At 40.1% G+C, this 16,401-nt stretch overlaps 1 protein-coding gene across 1 annotated transcript in view; it reads right to left on the bottom strand.

Moving 5' to 3' along the window:
- LOC139141083 (pituitary tumor-transforming gene 1 protein-interacting protein-like) overlaps positions 1–9,308 on the bottom strand; it is a 33,806-nt gene extending 24,498 nt beyond the window's left edge. The window contains exon 1 of the mRNA XM_070710661.1: positions 8,997–9,308. Within this exon, the coding sequence (XP_070566762.1) occupies positions 8,997–9,141 (145 nt within the window). The 5' untranslated portion in view covers positions 9,142–9,308. The remainder of the gene's footprint in view (positions 1–8,996) is intronic.
- Between the last annotated feature and the right edge of the window lie 7,093 nt (positions 9,309–16,401).

The raw sequence follows: 16,401 nt of genomic DNA, 5'->3' as shown, positions 1-16,401 counted from the left end.
AAAATCATTTTGTACGCCGAACTTGCAAGCTCCCAAAAAGTTAAAAATAGGGTACGGTAGTTCTCTTTCTGGATAATGTGCTGGCCCTGAAAAGGGCCGTTTGGTATGTGTGTGTTTTGGAAACACACTGAAGATATATTCTACAACCAGCGATGACCACTGTAGCGCTGGTTCGGCAGATTTGGGTAAAGGTACCGTACTTGCCTGAGAACGCAAGCAGGCATTACCTGTCTTTTGGTGACGACCACCCAATCTGCCAGCATCAGGTCAGCTTTCCTCGACAAGTATCGTTCGTCCTTCCACGCGCCTCTTCTGTCCAGGAGTGTCCAATATTTTCGGTAAATACCCTTTCGGACGGCAGCATTCGTAATACTCGGTCTCTGACCACTGCCAAGCCACTGTTGTCGCGATGCTGTGACACAGGGTTGACAGAGACAGTGCTCACATTCAACTGCATCGTAGTCTCTAGGGACTTGGATGCCGATAGTGACGACACTGTCATTGGGGAGACTATCATCTGCTACCGTCTCTTCATCGGCACTGCCTCTTTCTTCAAGATCCCATCCATAATGCGTGAACAAACCACGTATCGCATTTTCTTGTTCTGGAGTTACGGCAATACTGAGTACGCGAGCCATGTTGTATGTACGAGTTGGGTAACTCTACTAACAACTGACTGTTTATGAATGAAACTTATAGCTTGATGATCCAGACACATTGGCGACATATCGTCTGGACCGTGCATATTAAAAGCTGTCTATTGGTTGGACTATTCATAAGTTTGAAAAGCCCCCAATCATCAACGAATGGAATTGGTCACATGATTTCTTGTAAGAAACACCCGCCTAAAGTTTGAAACTTTACTATTAGCAAAAATTTGGTTTTTGTCTTTCAGAAAGAGGGTAAGAAGGTACTAGAAGATCAGACACAAGGAGAACATTGTCAATTATTCTCAGTATCGCTATAAGTCAACCACGGGATAATTTGACATCATTCGCAATCTGTGTAGCAAAATTTATAAGAATAATAAATATTTACATACTAAAGATTACAAATAAAAGAAGCAAACTGCGTTTACTGTAAAGTAAGATTTTTCACGATGCTATTCAGTATGGAATCCTCTCCATGATCGATTTCAAGTTCGCACATGGTCGCATTATTTATTTGGATGACAACGCCGCTTTCGTACATTGAATGAAGGAGTCACTACGGTCTTTTCAGCAAACAGTACTCATCACAAATATTTTAACCAAGACACGATATTTTCGTCAAAACCGGTGGGAGTGTGGCAGATTAGAAGGAAGATGTGACCAGAAATAATTAGTAAATTTGTATAAAAGACAGACTTTGGCGAATTCACATGTGTCGTACGTTTGACACATGCGTTTTACTGTAGTAACTCAATTTAGAAACATGAAAAGTAATATGCCTCTACATCGCGATGGTGAAATTCGTATATTTCTACTATGAGAATTGGGGAAACTTATCCTAGGTCTTCTAAGTTCTATACAGCGACCGACACTGCCGAGGTGTTTCCATCGAAGTCGGCTCCGCCCTAAATTATACAAACCCAACTTGTTTCGTCCCTGACTAAGACCAAATTTTGTTGGACACTACCATGTGTATAAGTGGATTCCCCGACACACTACAGGCAATTTTAGTTATGTGTGTCAGCTGACAAGCTATGATTCTTTCTCTTTCCTCGCAGGATAATTAATAAAAATATCGGAAGATACGTAGATATAAAAATATCGGAAGATACGTAGACGGGAGTCGGGTTTACGTCCATGACAGCACATATACACACATTTGTCATCGATGCTCGTGACACAAAATTTCTGCTTATAAACGTAAAGAGATGTAGCTTACTGTAACATTCTCTTGATCAACAAATGTAAACGTTGTTTCAATGATGACCGATGCGAAGAAATCGTTTCTGAAAACATCATCACGTAAGCCAGGCGCGCTTTTCACTTTTCCGGGCATTTGCCGAGTAAACTCCAAGGTCCTCCAATTCACATCTATAGGGAGTATGAGTTTGCTAATGGCAGTCCCGCTGCTCGATCATGCTTTGATTGTGGTCGGGGTGAAGATTATTAATTAGTTAGGTAAAATAGGGACATCTCATTCACAAAACGTAGGCCAAAGTTGATTCAGAACGAAAACATTCATCGGGTGAATTACATTTTCAAATTGGACCTTCTGTGGACTTCCACGTCTCTAAACTAAGTGGAAACCTAAATATACTGTTTATGGTTGAAACTTATAACGCTGTCCAGTTTTTGTGACACCAAGCTTCATGGCTTTGACTGGTGCAGTGTTATCAGAAACTTTCAGAGCTGTGTCATGTAAAAAGCTGTTATACATCGGACAAAGGACAATAAATGCAGCAAATAAAAAAAATCAACCAGACAAAATATTTTCCTGGAAATTCTCGGTAAAAATTTTCCCACCAATTTCATGCATATTTTGTCTTCCTAAATTCTTCTGGTATTGTCATTTGGGCCAACACGCACCTCCGCTAATCAAAAACCCCTTTCACACCTCCCATGATCGCAATTCCCTCACACACCTTCGACAGATGTAGACTTATCAGATACCAGCACTGATACGCTTGTCACGAACAGGCTTCGCTTGTCACGAGAAACGCATGTCGCTATAGCTACAGACATCGCCTAAGTGTTTCCACCATGCACAGTCGGCTCCGCCCTAAATTATACAAACCCAACTTGTTTCGTCCCTAACTAAGACCAAATTTTGTTGGAGACTACCATGTGTATAAGTGGATTCCCCGACACACTACAGGCAATTTTAGTTATGTGTGTCAGCTGACAAGCTATGATTCTTTCCCTTTCCTCGCAGGATAATTAATAAAAATATCGGAAGATACGTAGACGGGAGTCGGGTTTACGTCCATGACAGCACATATACACACATTTGTCATCGATGCTCGTGACACAAAATTTCTGCTTATAAACGTAAAGAGATATAGCTTACTGTAACATTCTCTTGATCAACAACTGCAAACGTTGTTTCAATGATGACCGATTCGAAGAAATCGTTTCTGAAAACATCAATCACGTAAGCCAGGCGCGCTTTTCATTTTTCCGGGCATTTGCCGAGTAAACTCCAAGGTCCCTCCAATTCACATCTATAGGGAGTATGAGTTTGCTAATGGCAGTCCCGCTGCTCGATCATGCTTTGATTGTGGTCGGGGTGACGATTTTTAATTAACAAGTCATCGTTGATGACACAGTCCCCACTTGTTAATGGGTGCTTTGATTACAGGTCCTCAGAGAGGATAGAGTCCTCTTCATTAGGTCTGTGATAAAAATACTTTTGAATAAATTCGCTTGATACATGTCTGAGTTGTAGTTCAGGACATGACAAAATCGTAATAAAATGGCCACATGGTGGCCATAATGGATCGAATCACAAAACAAATCAATGTGCATATGTATGACATACGTAGGTCAATGTCCTTGTACCAACTTTGATTAAAATTGGTTGAAATATGCCTGAGTTATGGCTTTGTACATGAAAAAATCATAACAAAATGGCCGCACAGCAGCCATATTGGATCGTATCACAAATCAAATTAACATGCATATGTATGACATTGGTCAATCTCCTTGTACCAACTTTGAATAAATTTGCTTGATACATGTCTGAGTTATGGTTCTGGACCTTAAAAAATGTAATAAAATGGCCACACGGCGGCCATATTGGATCGTATCACAAAACAAGTCAATGTGCATGTGTATGACATAGGTTGATGTCCTTGTACCAACTTTGAATAAAATTGGTTGAGATATGCCTGAGTTATGGCTCTGTACATGAAAAAATCGTAACAAAATGGCCGCACGGCGGCCATATTGGATCGTATCACAAAACAAATTGATGTGCATAGCTATGACATTGGTCAATGTCCTTGTACCAACTTTGAATAAAATCTGTTCAAACATGCCTGAGTTATGGCTCTGTACATAAAAAAATCGTAATAAAATGGCCGCCTGGCGGCCATATTGGATCGTATCACAAAACAAATTGATGTGCATATGTATGACATAGGTCAATGTCCTTGTACCAAGTTTAAATATAATCGGTTGAGATATGCCTGAGTTATGGCTCTGTACATGAAAAAATCGTAACAAAATGGCCGCACGGCGGCCATATTGGATCGTATCACAAAAAGAATTGACGTGCATATTTATGACATTGGTCAATGTCCTTGTACCAACTTTGAATAAAATCAGTTGAAACATGCCTGAATTATGGCTCTGTACATGAAAAAATCGTAATAAAATGGCCGCCTGGCAGCCATATTGGATCGTATCACAAAACAAATCGACGTGCATCTGTATGACATATGAAGTAATCCTTGTACCAAGTTTGAATGAAATCGCTTTGGGCATCTCTGAGATATCTGCGTGAACGGACGGACGCACGCACGGACGGACGCACGCACGCACGCACACACGCACGGACACGACCAAACCTATAAGTCCCCCCGGACGGTGTCCGTGGGGACTAATTAGGTAAAATAGGGACATCTCATTCACAAAATGTAGGCCAAAGTTGATTTAGAACGAAAACATTCATCGGGTGGATTACATTTTCAAATTGGAACTTCTTTGGACTTCCACGTCTCTAAACTAAGTGGAAACATAAATATACTGTTTATGGTTGAAACTTATAATGCTGTCCAGTTTTTGTGACACCAAGCTTCATGGCTTGGACTGGTGCAGTGTTATTAGAAACTTTCAGAGCTGTGTCATGTAATACAATCCCGCTTTTATATATCGTATATAGGACAATAAATGCAGCAAATAAAAAAATTCAAACAGACTGCTGGACGTATCAATCCTGAATATAGTTGCCGATTACAAAATTGCAGCCAAGTGATGCGATTCACCAACAGTTTTCTCTTCATGTTCACTGAAAGGGGCACTTTTTGCTCTATTAATCAAAAATTAGGGGACAGCCTTTACATTTTAGGTGGCAGTGATGACTTTGATTTACCTTCCTATGAAGCGCTTCCCAATATTAGAGCGACATTTTTTATTTTTTGTGTTTCTCATCTCCCGATGACCGACCGTAAATTTCAGCTCCGACATGAAAATAAAAAAACGTCTTTTATTTGCGATGCCTCTGAGGCGATCATCCTAGCAACGGCTCTACCTATTTTGTGAGATTGCGGCGACTCAGACTGAAAGGACAGAGAGCACAGAACACTGAACTGAAAGACAAGAAATTGCAGTGACTGAATGGACAGAACAATGAACTGAAACAAATACAGGGTTTTTTTTGTACTTGTTTTTTTTATTGCGACCGCCCGCCCTGCCCGAGTATTCCTCTTGAGATGAGAAACACACAAAAAAATAAAAGGGTCACCAAGTAACGATCGACGTCACCCAGTTTAGTTGCGTCATCTTTGTAGCATGCATCATCGACATATAATGTTCGGCTTGTGATATGATCGGCTGCTGTCGATTTGTCTCCCTCATGTTTCCGCGACTCATAATTTGACGTATTTGTTCCCTTTTACACAATTCGGTCTGAGGATTTTGGGTTTCAACGCCATGAAAATGTGCGATGATCAAATGATTGCGGTTCACTGCGATCGAGATCATTCGGCGACTTCAACGTGCATCCTTACAAAATGCTTTAGCTACAGTTTTCAATAATTCTGTCGTTGATACTTTACCACTATCCATGGAGACTGAACCGCAACTACATCTTGTCTTTCACGTCACAACAGCTGAATGACATGCAATTGCAATAATTTTTAGCACTGCGTATCATATGATAGTGGCATACAGGCATGGTTCAAACTTCGATATCACCAACCGCATACTTGAATTGGAAATATAGCTTGTCTAGCATGCAGTTTCGCCCTTGTCCACAGTCCCTCCACACTGTCCCATGTTTTTTTTTGTTTCTTTTGTGCCATACGTGGATGTTTCCACAATTTCAATAGACGCTCGCACACAATGGGCTAACAGTTGTCTTCCCTGGGCTACCAATCTTAGACTGTGTTACCAGAGAAACTTTGACCGCTAGAGAAAAAAAGAATTTCAAACATGTGTACGCATGCATTGAGGTAGCTGTGGAAATATGGCGGGGAATATTGCGTCTATCTGATGAGGGTCATTACAAGGTCGACGGTATCGGCACTACACATCGCTTGATTGACCTTTTGATGACCCGCATAGGAGCAGCCGTCCTCGTCGCTGCTCTTCAACCGCTGCGCTGCACAAGCACTCGTGTTTTTGGTGTTCGCCCGGGTAGTCTGCAGCGGCCGAGCCATGCTACAGCCGAGCACTCACAACACATAAATAAAACGTAGAGCAGTATGATGAGGAACAATGCAATAATTGTGAATAAGTGTCATAATGTGTGAATAACCATAGACCCTCGAGAAAAACGAAGACATTGCGACACCAGCATTTAGGTAGCGCATTAGCTAATCATTAGAACCAACGTCCTCGAACGAGTGAACCTCCCTAAGAAACGCAATTCTGCTACTCTGCGACTTCGGGCTGTACAGCGGCCACATTGACGGAAATGTATTCTACTTTTCGCATCATATTCAAGCAATAGCAAATATTTTTGAGCACCATTCTCGACCGCGGAGTGACGTCAGTAGGTGAAAAACATACGAGCGCGGTGAATGAGAGATCAGACGATACAGAAGAGCGAATGATACAGAAATTGTGTGGAAAAAGCAGAACTAAAAGTTATGTCATTTATGTATATTGACACTTTGAATATTGCTTTGGTGGTTGAAATATTCGAACTTCACCACGGCGCCGTGACGCAAAAATGACGTAAAAAACCGCAAGTACCCGGATGACCCGCGGTCGAGAATAAACGTACTGACTTGTACATTTCCGAGTTGTCTGGTAGATGACTTCAAAATCACTGTGAATTGGTCCTTCAAAACTCGTCATGACACAACCCCGGAAATCAATGATGTGGAACGTTGTAGCAATAATGTGAATAAAGCAAAGATATAAAGTATCATAATCACGCGAAGGTGGCAGATTGATTTTTAGAAATGTCGTCTCCATACTATTAGGCGTGATTTGTCCATGTCAAGCATGAACAGGCATCAACAACACACTGTGCGGCCACTCAGAAATGTTTCTCACTTTACAAACCCACGCCGCTCATGACTTATCAAGGTCTCCAGTACACATTCTTTCTTTCCGTTCTGTAAATTGAAAATGGCAAAAGCACGATCAGCGTAAGCTGCGAAAGATCGTAGCAGGTATGTATACATTCATTGTACCATAGTCTCTGATCGTCTAAAACTGCCGTTCTAGAGTGAGATCACCGCTCGAAATGCGCTGAAGGTTGTTCAAAGAAGCTTATACGCGTACAGCTATAGCCAGTCTGAGCTTATTTGGGCGCAAACAGATTACGCAAATAAACTATCAACGCTCTGGACCGCTACTTACATACTCATTATACATGAACACACCCGATCAACACCCACACAAATTTTGCGTAAGCTGGATCCCGGTCCCACTGCAGCGGGCTTTAATGAAACACAACATATTCCATACGGTGTATTTTAACATAATATTGAACATTTGAAGGCTATTGAAAACATAAATACTGTAAACTTGATTTTTGTGGACTAAAGATGCTATAACAGACCAAGCCAAGTGGGTGAAAATACGTCATGTTTTGGCTCAACACCGCTTTTTACTGACTTGACCAATGGGGAAGTGATACTGTCTGGCAGGAAAAGGGATATTGTAGTGATTGCAATGAATGACTGGTGCTGTGGTCTCTGGATTGTACCATGTAAAGTTAGATAAAATACTCAGCAAATGGGGAAGTGATTAGCCTGGAAGGATAGATGATAAGGATTAATGTAATAATCAAACTGGTGCACTGCTTGTGCATGTAATTCAGGGTACAACTTAATAGCTGAAAGGGAATATGGAAAATGTCATATGTTGAAACAAATTATTAACCCTTACTACAAGGGTTTAATATATATTATCTCAACCAATTTGAAAATATTTTTCAGGACTGCTCTGCTTCGAACAGTGAGGTCAGAGTCTGTTTACACATAAGAAAGGTAAAAAACTTTGGAATCTTGAAAAACTGTGACAGTGAGTGACTTCATTGGTGATATGATTCATTCACCATTGATGTTGTGATCACCTGAAGTTTTTATTTTTTACGTCATACTTGATTTGCGATCACCGTGGAGGTACATGTAGGAAGGGACCTTCCTACCTTCTTGTGACCAGTGAGGCTTTACAAAGAAGTTTCGTGGTTATTTAAGTTAAAAGCTAATATAAAACACCAGCTCCATTTAGTACATATACAATTCTTGTTGGGTGGAACTACAGCAGCAGGCCCCCGGAGCAGGCCATGCCATCTGTGCACGACGGTGTCATCTGTTATGATTTTAAGAACGCATCACCGCACTACCATTGTTTACATACATTGTTGGGTGTTTTGAAACATTCAAGTCTAATGTACTTGTAAGCCTTTACGAAGAAACCTTGTAAATTGCCGGTACATAGAAGGCTGTAAATAGAATTTTACGAATCGATTCGCTCTTTTGTTCAAGTCAAAGAAATATGATCGTGATAAACTCGACGACATCGGGTATACGCCCCCCGAACTTTCGTTCAAAAACATGTCTGTATTCACTTTATTACGAAATAAGTGTGAGATCGATGGATACGGTGATACATGGTAAACTTATGTGGCAAAATTTTATATTCTTTCATAAATCATTAACAACCACAATTTGATTTTTGTCAATCGGTCTGTAATGTGTGTATGCAGTACTGCTTTTATGAACTTGCCATTATTACTCATCAAAGTCGCAACTTCCGTTTTCATGTGCCGTCAAATCTTAGGACATGCCAAGCAAAACTAATCTACTTTCACGGACCGACAACAAGATAACCAAATTTTTGCGTTTTGGAAAGGTCATGGTTGAAAGAAAAACGGCTGGAACTTACCAACGCCAGGAGCAGAAGTTGGCTGTGAAGCGGCTGTCGTTTTTCCTTGAGTTGGAGCTCCAGTCGGTTGTAATGTTGACGCACCATGCACTTCGACGGTATAAAAAGTGCAGCATATAAGGAGGAGAAATAAACTCCGTATCATGGTGGGTTAGTTAAATGTATAACGCGTTACAGAAGATTCGAAATAGCTTTCTAAGTTGACAGCGAACAGGAAATATGTATTGTATTGTGATGTCGTCACGTTTGCACCTCCCCGACGTTTATTTGTTTTACAAGATGGCGGATCCTGTGCCTCATCACTTGCGCAAGATTTTCAGAAAAGATTTTTCTGACTAGTAAAGACATATTTTGTGTTGCAAGGCTCTTAGATATTTATAGCAATCACGTTAATTGGCAAATATTTATTTGATATCATATATATTACTTGTAGGTAGGATCACATTGCGAACTACTTTCTTCGAGTTCTGTAATATGGAAGTAAAGAGACTCCTGTTGATAATGACGTCATGATAAAAGGTCATCCGACGGTGAATCTGTGTTTTCATTGGCTGTTGGACGATGCTCACTTGTTTTCAACCACATGATATGCCTTTTGTTCCTCAATTGGCTTGACTGACAATGCAGGTAGTACAGGTAACCACTGTTGATTGGAGTAACCGCGTAACAGTGAGGTAACTCAATCCGGTCATGCAAAACTGGCTCATATTGAATTTCAAATCGCCATTCTGACCTCTACGATCACGAGAGGTATGAAACATCGTATTAACGATGAAACTATGCAACTTGCCAGCCGGAAAAAAGCTATTTAATTTTCTCAAGCATACATAAGCTTACACATTTATGTATGTATGTATGTATGTATGTATGTATGTATGTATGTATGTATGTATGTATGTATGTATGTATGTATGTGTCTGTGTGTCTGTGTGTCTCTGTATCTATGTGTACGTGTACACGATCTATATATGAGTGTCTCTGGGTTTCTGTGTCTCTCTGTGTGTTTTTTATCCCATCATTCAACTTCCCAGGTAAAGAAACAAAGGCTATAGTAGATTGTCCAATCCACAAAGAAGTCTACTTTTATATTGTTAAAATCAAAACATCGGGCATCTATCACCAGGGCGTCCAATACATAGCCAAGTAGCGGCCCCAACCCGTGCAGCATCCTGGCACCCATTTGTGGAAGTTATTGCACAGAATTGGTGAAAGATACAACCAGTTTCCTTCAAGTACACATATGAACAAAGTGACAACAACGCAACGCTTCCGTTCAAAACACGTATTGGCTCTTGATTTAGGGGTGGACAATTTGATATCCTGGGGGGGGGCTTGGAAGATTTGGGGAAAAAAAAAGATGACAGGTGGAGTTGCTCCGGAAAAAAAATCTGGTTTTAAGTGGCTGATGGAAAAACAATTATGGACCATTGCGACTCGGAAAAAAAAATCTTGGCAATTGTTCGATGCACACTGCAGCATCAATAAAATCAAGGAGTAGCTCTGCAGTTTTATAAAGCATAAACCATTTCAAGCTTGAGGAACAATAACTGAATATGAACAATTGTATAGTATACATGACCTTCTGATTAGAGGAAGTATGCTGAAATTGAAATTGCTCACCAGTGTTTTCCAGAAATGTGTAAATCTGAATGTATGGATTTTGTCAAAATACCACAAGAAGAGAGACAGCCTGCAAACATTTTACTATTATCGTTTGTGTATAGAAAACTCATAATAATGACAAAATGCGTAGAGACTAAATCCAATGCGTAATATTATTACGCATTGTATCGACTCTACACATTTTTTCATTGTTATGAGTTTTCTATATACGCATGTTTTATTCGTAAATGCGAACACTGTTATAGTGAATTATCTTACCAATGTTTTTCTTAACAAAAGCGAATGAGTTTGATGGTTTTGGGGAAACTACTATGTGGTAATGAAGAATGGGAAATGGGCAATGAAATGAGCAGACAGCGGGTGATTTAAGATTAAATGTTACATCTTCACTGCAAATAAAACCATAAGTGTGTCATAAATAATACAAACAAAACAAAATCATGTTTATTTGTTTTGTTGTATGTGAGCCACGTCTAAGACACACAACAAAAGTACTGTTTCAGTCTCAGCTAAATGTCACCTCAGGTGCCACCAGAGAACACCATTTCCACTCCAAAATTTCATTTTTCGCCTTGCGAGAGGGGGGACACCCCCCTCTCGCGCTCTCCCCCCCCTCGTTCGCTACGCTCACTCGCCGCTCAGTCGCTTCGCTTCCTCGCAGTCCACCCATCTACTTCTTAAATTACCTGGCTACTTTCAATGTAAGGACAACACTGACAAGTAAATGCCATAAAATGCCATAAATGTACATGATTTTACAAATATGTTTTGTAAAGTGAATAAAAAATGTACATGTATTTACATATCTTTATTTAGTTTCTTGAATATAGTCTGTGTGCGATAGAACAGCATCTTGTTACTGGGTGTGAAAAACCAAGCAAACAAACATTGCACCGATATTTGGTAAAAAAAATATATTTCGAAGAAGGAAAGTGAAAAAAAAAGTTGCAAGCATATGCCCTGTAGAAAAAAATAATTCATGGTGAAGCACGTGGGAAAAAAATAATGGCTCTCCACCAATCTTCCAAGCCCCCCCAGGATATTAAATGGTCCACCCCTTAGTTGCTCTCTATCCAAACATTAACATCGATGAAGGCATCATGCCAGTAGAATACGCCTTCTACGTACTTGTACTAATATCAATCACGACGACATAGAAAAGATCACTTCACTGGCCCGTTTTCTATTGGAGAGTAACTGTTTCAGATTCAATGGGCAACATTCTAAACAAATCTCGGGTACGTCTATGGGTGCACCGTTCGCAGTATCATATGCTAAGGGACCGTTCAGTTTTTACGGCCTGGGGGGCGGCAAAATCTTGTCGCCAGTGTTGAAAAAATATAGACTCCCCTGCATTTTTCGTGAAAAAAAGATGACTCCCCCTTTGTCAGACGAAAAAATTTGATGACCCCCCCCCCCCCCCCCCCCCCGCTGAAAAATAACCAAAACCCATATGTCAAATTTACCCGCACGTTTTGGATTTGGACTCCGGTATGCGGCGCACTTTATTCGTGTAGCAGAGATGCCAGTGCACAAACTTCTCAGCCACATCCATGCAAACGTCTGTTAATTAGGACGACTGTAAGGCATTTTTAACTTCATTTCCATAGACAACTTATGTCCATGGACATTGTATACTGTAAACTTTATTGGAGTGGTTCGCCAAAGGCAGCCCTCCAGTTAAGAGGGTCATGGGCCATTACGTAAAGTGAACTTTATTCTAGTGGGCCACCAAAGGTAAAGTGGGTCGATCATGGCCATTGTATGAAGTAAACTTAATTGGAGAGGGTCATGGGTAATACATAAAGTATATTTATCGTAGTGGGCCGCCGAAGGCGGCCCGCCAGTAAAGAGGGTCGGTCATGGCCATAGCATAAAGTGAACTTTATTGTAGGTATTATGTTTTTGAAAATGTGGTGACCCCCCCTTTCCTACCAGTGAAAAAGCGATGCCCCTTCGCGGATTCCAAAATTACGATGACCCCCTGGATTTTGCCCCCGGCCGTAAAAACTGAACGGTCCCTAATATATACATGAGTTGCAGCTGGTGGATTGCGCAAATACTATTATTACATGCCTCGTATATCGAACGTCGCGCGCTCCATAGGATTCAATGGTAACTCGCCGATGATGTCGCGGGCCGCATAGTCATCACTGGACTGAAAGTGAACCGGAACTATTTTCAACTTGAAAACTTTTGGATGCAAAAGTCTTGAAATTTCATGTTTTGCACAGAAAATCCGGTTTTTTGAAAATTTCGCATAAAATATTGATAAACCGCATAACAGTAGTTTAAATATATCAATGCGCCATTCGATGATGAAAATCGTTCTATTTTTAACCGTTTTTCGTCTAAAATGAAAATAAAGCATTTGACTATATTTTGCCAATAAACGTAAATATTTTTGGTGCAAACTGAGTAAGAGAGGCATGTAATAAAAACATTATAGCCCAAACATGGGACTATGTACCCTCGGGGCAGGAGACCATTTGCCCTCCTTACGTCGGGCAAATGGTCACCTACCCTCGGGCACATAGTCCCATGTTTGGGCTATAATATATAATTTACCCCATAAACAACTATAAACCCCTATAAACAAGGTACTAGGTACCCTCGGGGCAGGAGACCATTTGCCCTCCTTACGTCGGCCAAATAGTCACCTTCCCTCGGGCACATGATAGTCCCATGTTTTGGCTATATAATATCCTCCATTCATCAACGCATATAACATGTACCCTATTGTTGCATATCGTAAACCAGCCACTGTTGGTAGCATTCTACACCAGAACAAAATAACACATGCAAAGTCAGAACATCTTGCTACACTGCAAGGTGTGCTTCCTGAGCTTTGATACAAAATATAAAATTTGTTCAATCCACGGTAACAAAGAAATCTTTTCGCATTATAAAAGATGATGTAATTGTACTAAATTTACCAACGTCATATAAGCCCTAACATTCCGTGCCTGTAATATTCATTATTATACACCTACTGCCGTAACCTATGGAAGTTTGACCGTCCAATAACTTTCCGTATTTTGTATAGTACGCGGAGTCCCGAATACGGGAGACGCGCGACGCGAATTTTCAGGGGTTTGTAGCAATTTTATTTCAACAATCGCGCGCGTTCCACTCATATCGCGTGTGCCGCATCCCTCAAAATTTACCATAGAATTAGTTTATACGGACGATTAATGGAGGGAGGTGTATAATAATAGGGTTATACACAAAATACGGCCCTGTATGGACTCGGGCTCAGTGAGTGACGTATTGGACTCGCCTTCGGCTCGTCCAATACGTCACTCACTGAGCCTCATCCATACAGGGCCGTATTTTGTGAATAACCCTATAGTATTGGCCAGACCACACAACCTTTTCATAAGAGAATGGGCGGACATCGTTCCAATATCAAAACGAACAGAAAATATATAGATCCACATCTCACTTCAGGATGTCATGACATTCTCTATGAGATAATGCTTTAACAGCAACGATCATCAATCGTTTGCCTAATTCCAACTCGGAAACAATAAAATAATTAGAAAGCTTGTGGATAAACAAAATTGGAACGATATATCCTCAAGAACTAAATGAATATTACGCCGCAGGAATTCAAATCTAATTTTCCATGCCATGTTTTCATTTCACGCCCGTTTCGTTATGTGATTATCTTCTTTTGTTTATCTCGTATATGCGTAGTGTATTAAGTTTTGTTTCTGTTCATTGCATCAACTGTTCAGCCTGATGAAGGAGTGCTAGCCACATCGAAACGTTCCTCTAAACAAGTTCTCTTTGGGACAGTGTTTTCTCTCGACTGCACGATTGCGCAAATTGCGCATTTCGAGCCATTTTCTGCCCTGAAAAAGTTACAGACGGAATTGCGCACAAAACACAGCAAGCAAAGACGTCTACATATAATGATATATGAAGGTGACACAACTGCTTTACTGAAGAATCTGACTCCAAGTTAGGAGTTAAGCAAGGGTGTAATTTAAGTACATATGGTTCACTCCTAATCAATTATCTAATGTATATATGCCAATGATCTTTATTGGTTTCAGAACCTAAAACAGGCTTACAAAGCTGTATATACTTCATACTTTTTATCGTGAATGGAAATTATCTATCAACATTAAGCAAACAAAAGTTATTGTGTTCAACAAAATCATCTTCTAAAAGGAGTTACACTCACTAACAATGGAGTGACTCTTGACTTAGTGAAAGAGTACTGTTACCTTGGTTTTGTTATTACCGCAAATGGTTAATTTAAAGGAATTTTTGCTTTCTTAAACTGAAGGCAATGCAAGCTCTTTTCAGCCTTCGTAAGCACCTTCAATATGGTTCACTTTCTGTAAAAGCTGCTTTATCACTCTTTGATAGTTTAATTGTTCCTATTATGACATATGGCTGCGAAATATGGGGACATGAAATTAATGACAAGTGTAACTTTCTCAAAGATGTTAGTATCTCTTACTATAGATTTATCCTTGGAGTCTCTAAACATTCACCGTCTGTTGGTGTTCTTGGACAGCTAGGTAGATACTGAATTCACTTTATGGTGATAAAGCACATGCCCAAATACTGGCATAGATTGGTTTTATCAGATGACATCTTACCGAGGTCTGCTTATACATCCAGGTTGAATTCAGATTGGTACAATTATATACAAAGCATATTGAATTCCTAAAGTGGGAGGGATATATGGACTTCCATTTGCAATATAAATTCTACAGTTAGTAATGTATACAGTGTATATGATAGTTTATGTGAAATTTATGAACAAACATGGCTGAGAAATATTCATAATTATACAAGGAAGTTTGGAATACAGAATAATAAGCTCCGAACTTACAGACTATTTAAGACAAATGTTTAAATTGAAAGTTACTTTTACATATAAAATCTTTTACCTATAGGAAGTGGCTGACAAAAATAGGACTTTGGGATCATAACCTTTAACTAGAACTGCGTAGAAGGTCAATTCCAAAAGATTCTGCAAACATTGTAAGTCTTTAGTTGAGGATTAATTTCACTTTGTAATAAAATGTCCAAAATACAGAACTAGTTTTTCTTATTCTATTTTCATCAATTGCCGTCTGACAACGGAGGATCGCCGGTTGAAAACATATATCGATATCCCTTCTTTCACCGGATTATCGGCGTTTACATAGAAAACAGAACGATCGCCGGTTGAAGTCAAACACCGATCCTTCCCTTAAAGTTACATGTGAAAATGTGATTTACGCTTCAATTAAGGGCGAATCTATAACGCGAACTTGCCTCGGAAGCTTACTTCGGCATACGACTGGAAAGCTTCACTTTGAGTCAGATAATGCTATGATCTAATTGTCCAATCAAGTCGATTGACATTGATGCGTTGCGTCATCTGATTGGTTTATGTCTACTATCGTCAAATGTCGGATCCTGTGATTCGTCTATTGTGTACTACTGGTTCACCTTATACCATTTCAAGCGACCGGCGACGACTTTGTTTGACTTACAGGGGTCGGGAGGAAAGAAAAGAGGTAATTTTTAATTGTTTCAAATTTCTTGAAAGTCAAGAATTTATGCCACGATAAGGATTTACAATGGAATACGGACGTTTACGTAGTTGCAATCTCGGATTTACCAAGTTCACTGAATGAAACCGTATAATGCCATGAGGCTAGTATATGGTGGACTCATTCGACTCACTATTCAAGATAAAATGTCGCTTTGCTTTACCCTTTGTGATTGATCGTTTCTCTCGCCGCTCGATCGCCACACTTTCTCCACCATATAC

The sequence above is a fragment of the Ptychodera flava genome, chromosome 9 (assembly GCF_041260155.1).
Source record: "Ptychodera flava strain L36383 chromosome 9, AS_Pfla_20210202, whole genome shotgun sequence".
Taxonomy (NCBI): Eukaryota; Metazoa; Hemichordata; class Enteropneusta; family Ptychoderidae; genus Ptychodera; species Ptychodera flava.
The sequence above is the reverse complement of the archived record's forward strand: the minus strand, read 5'-3'. Positions and strand labels throughout refer to the sequence as shown.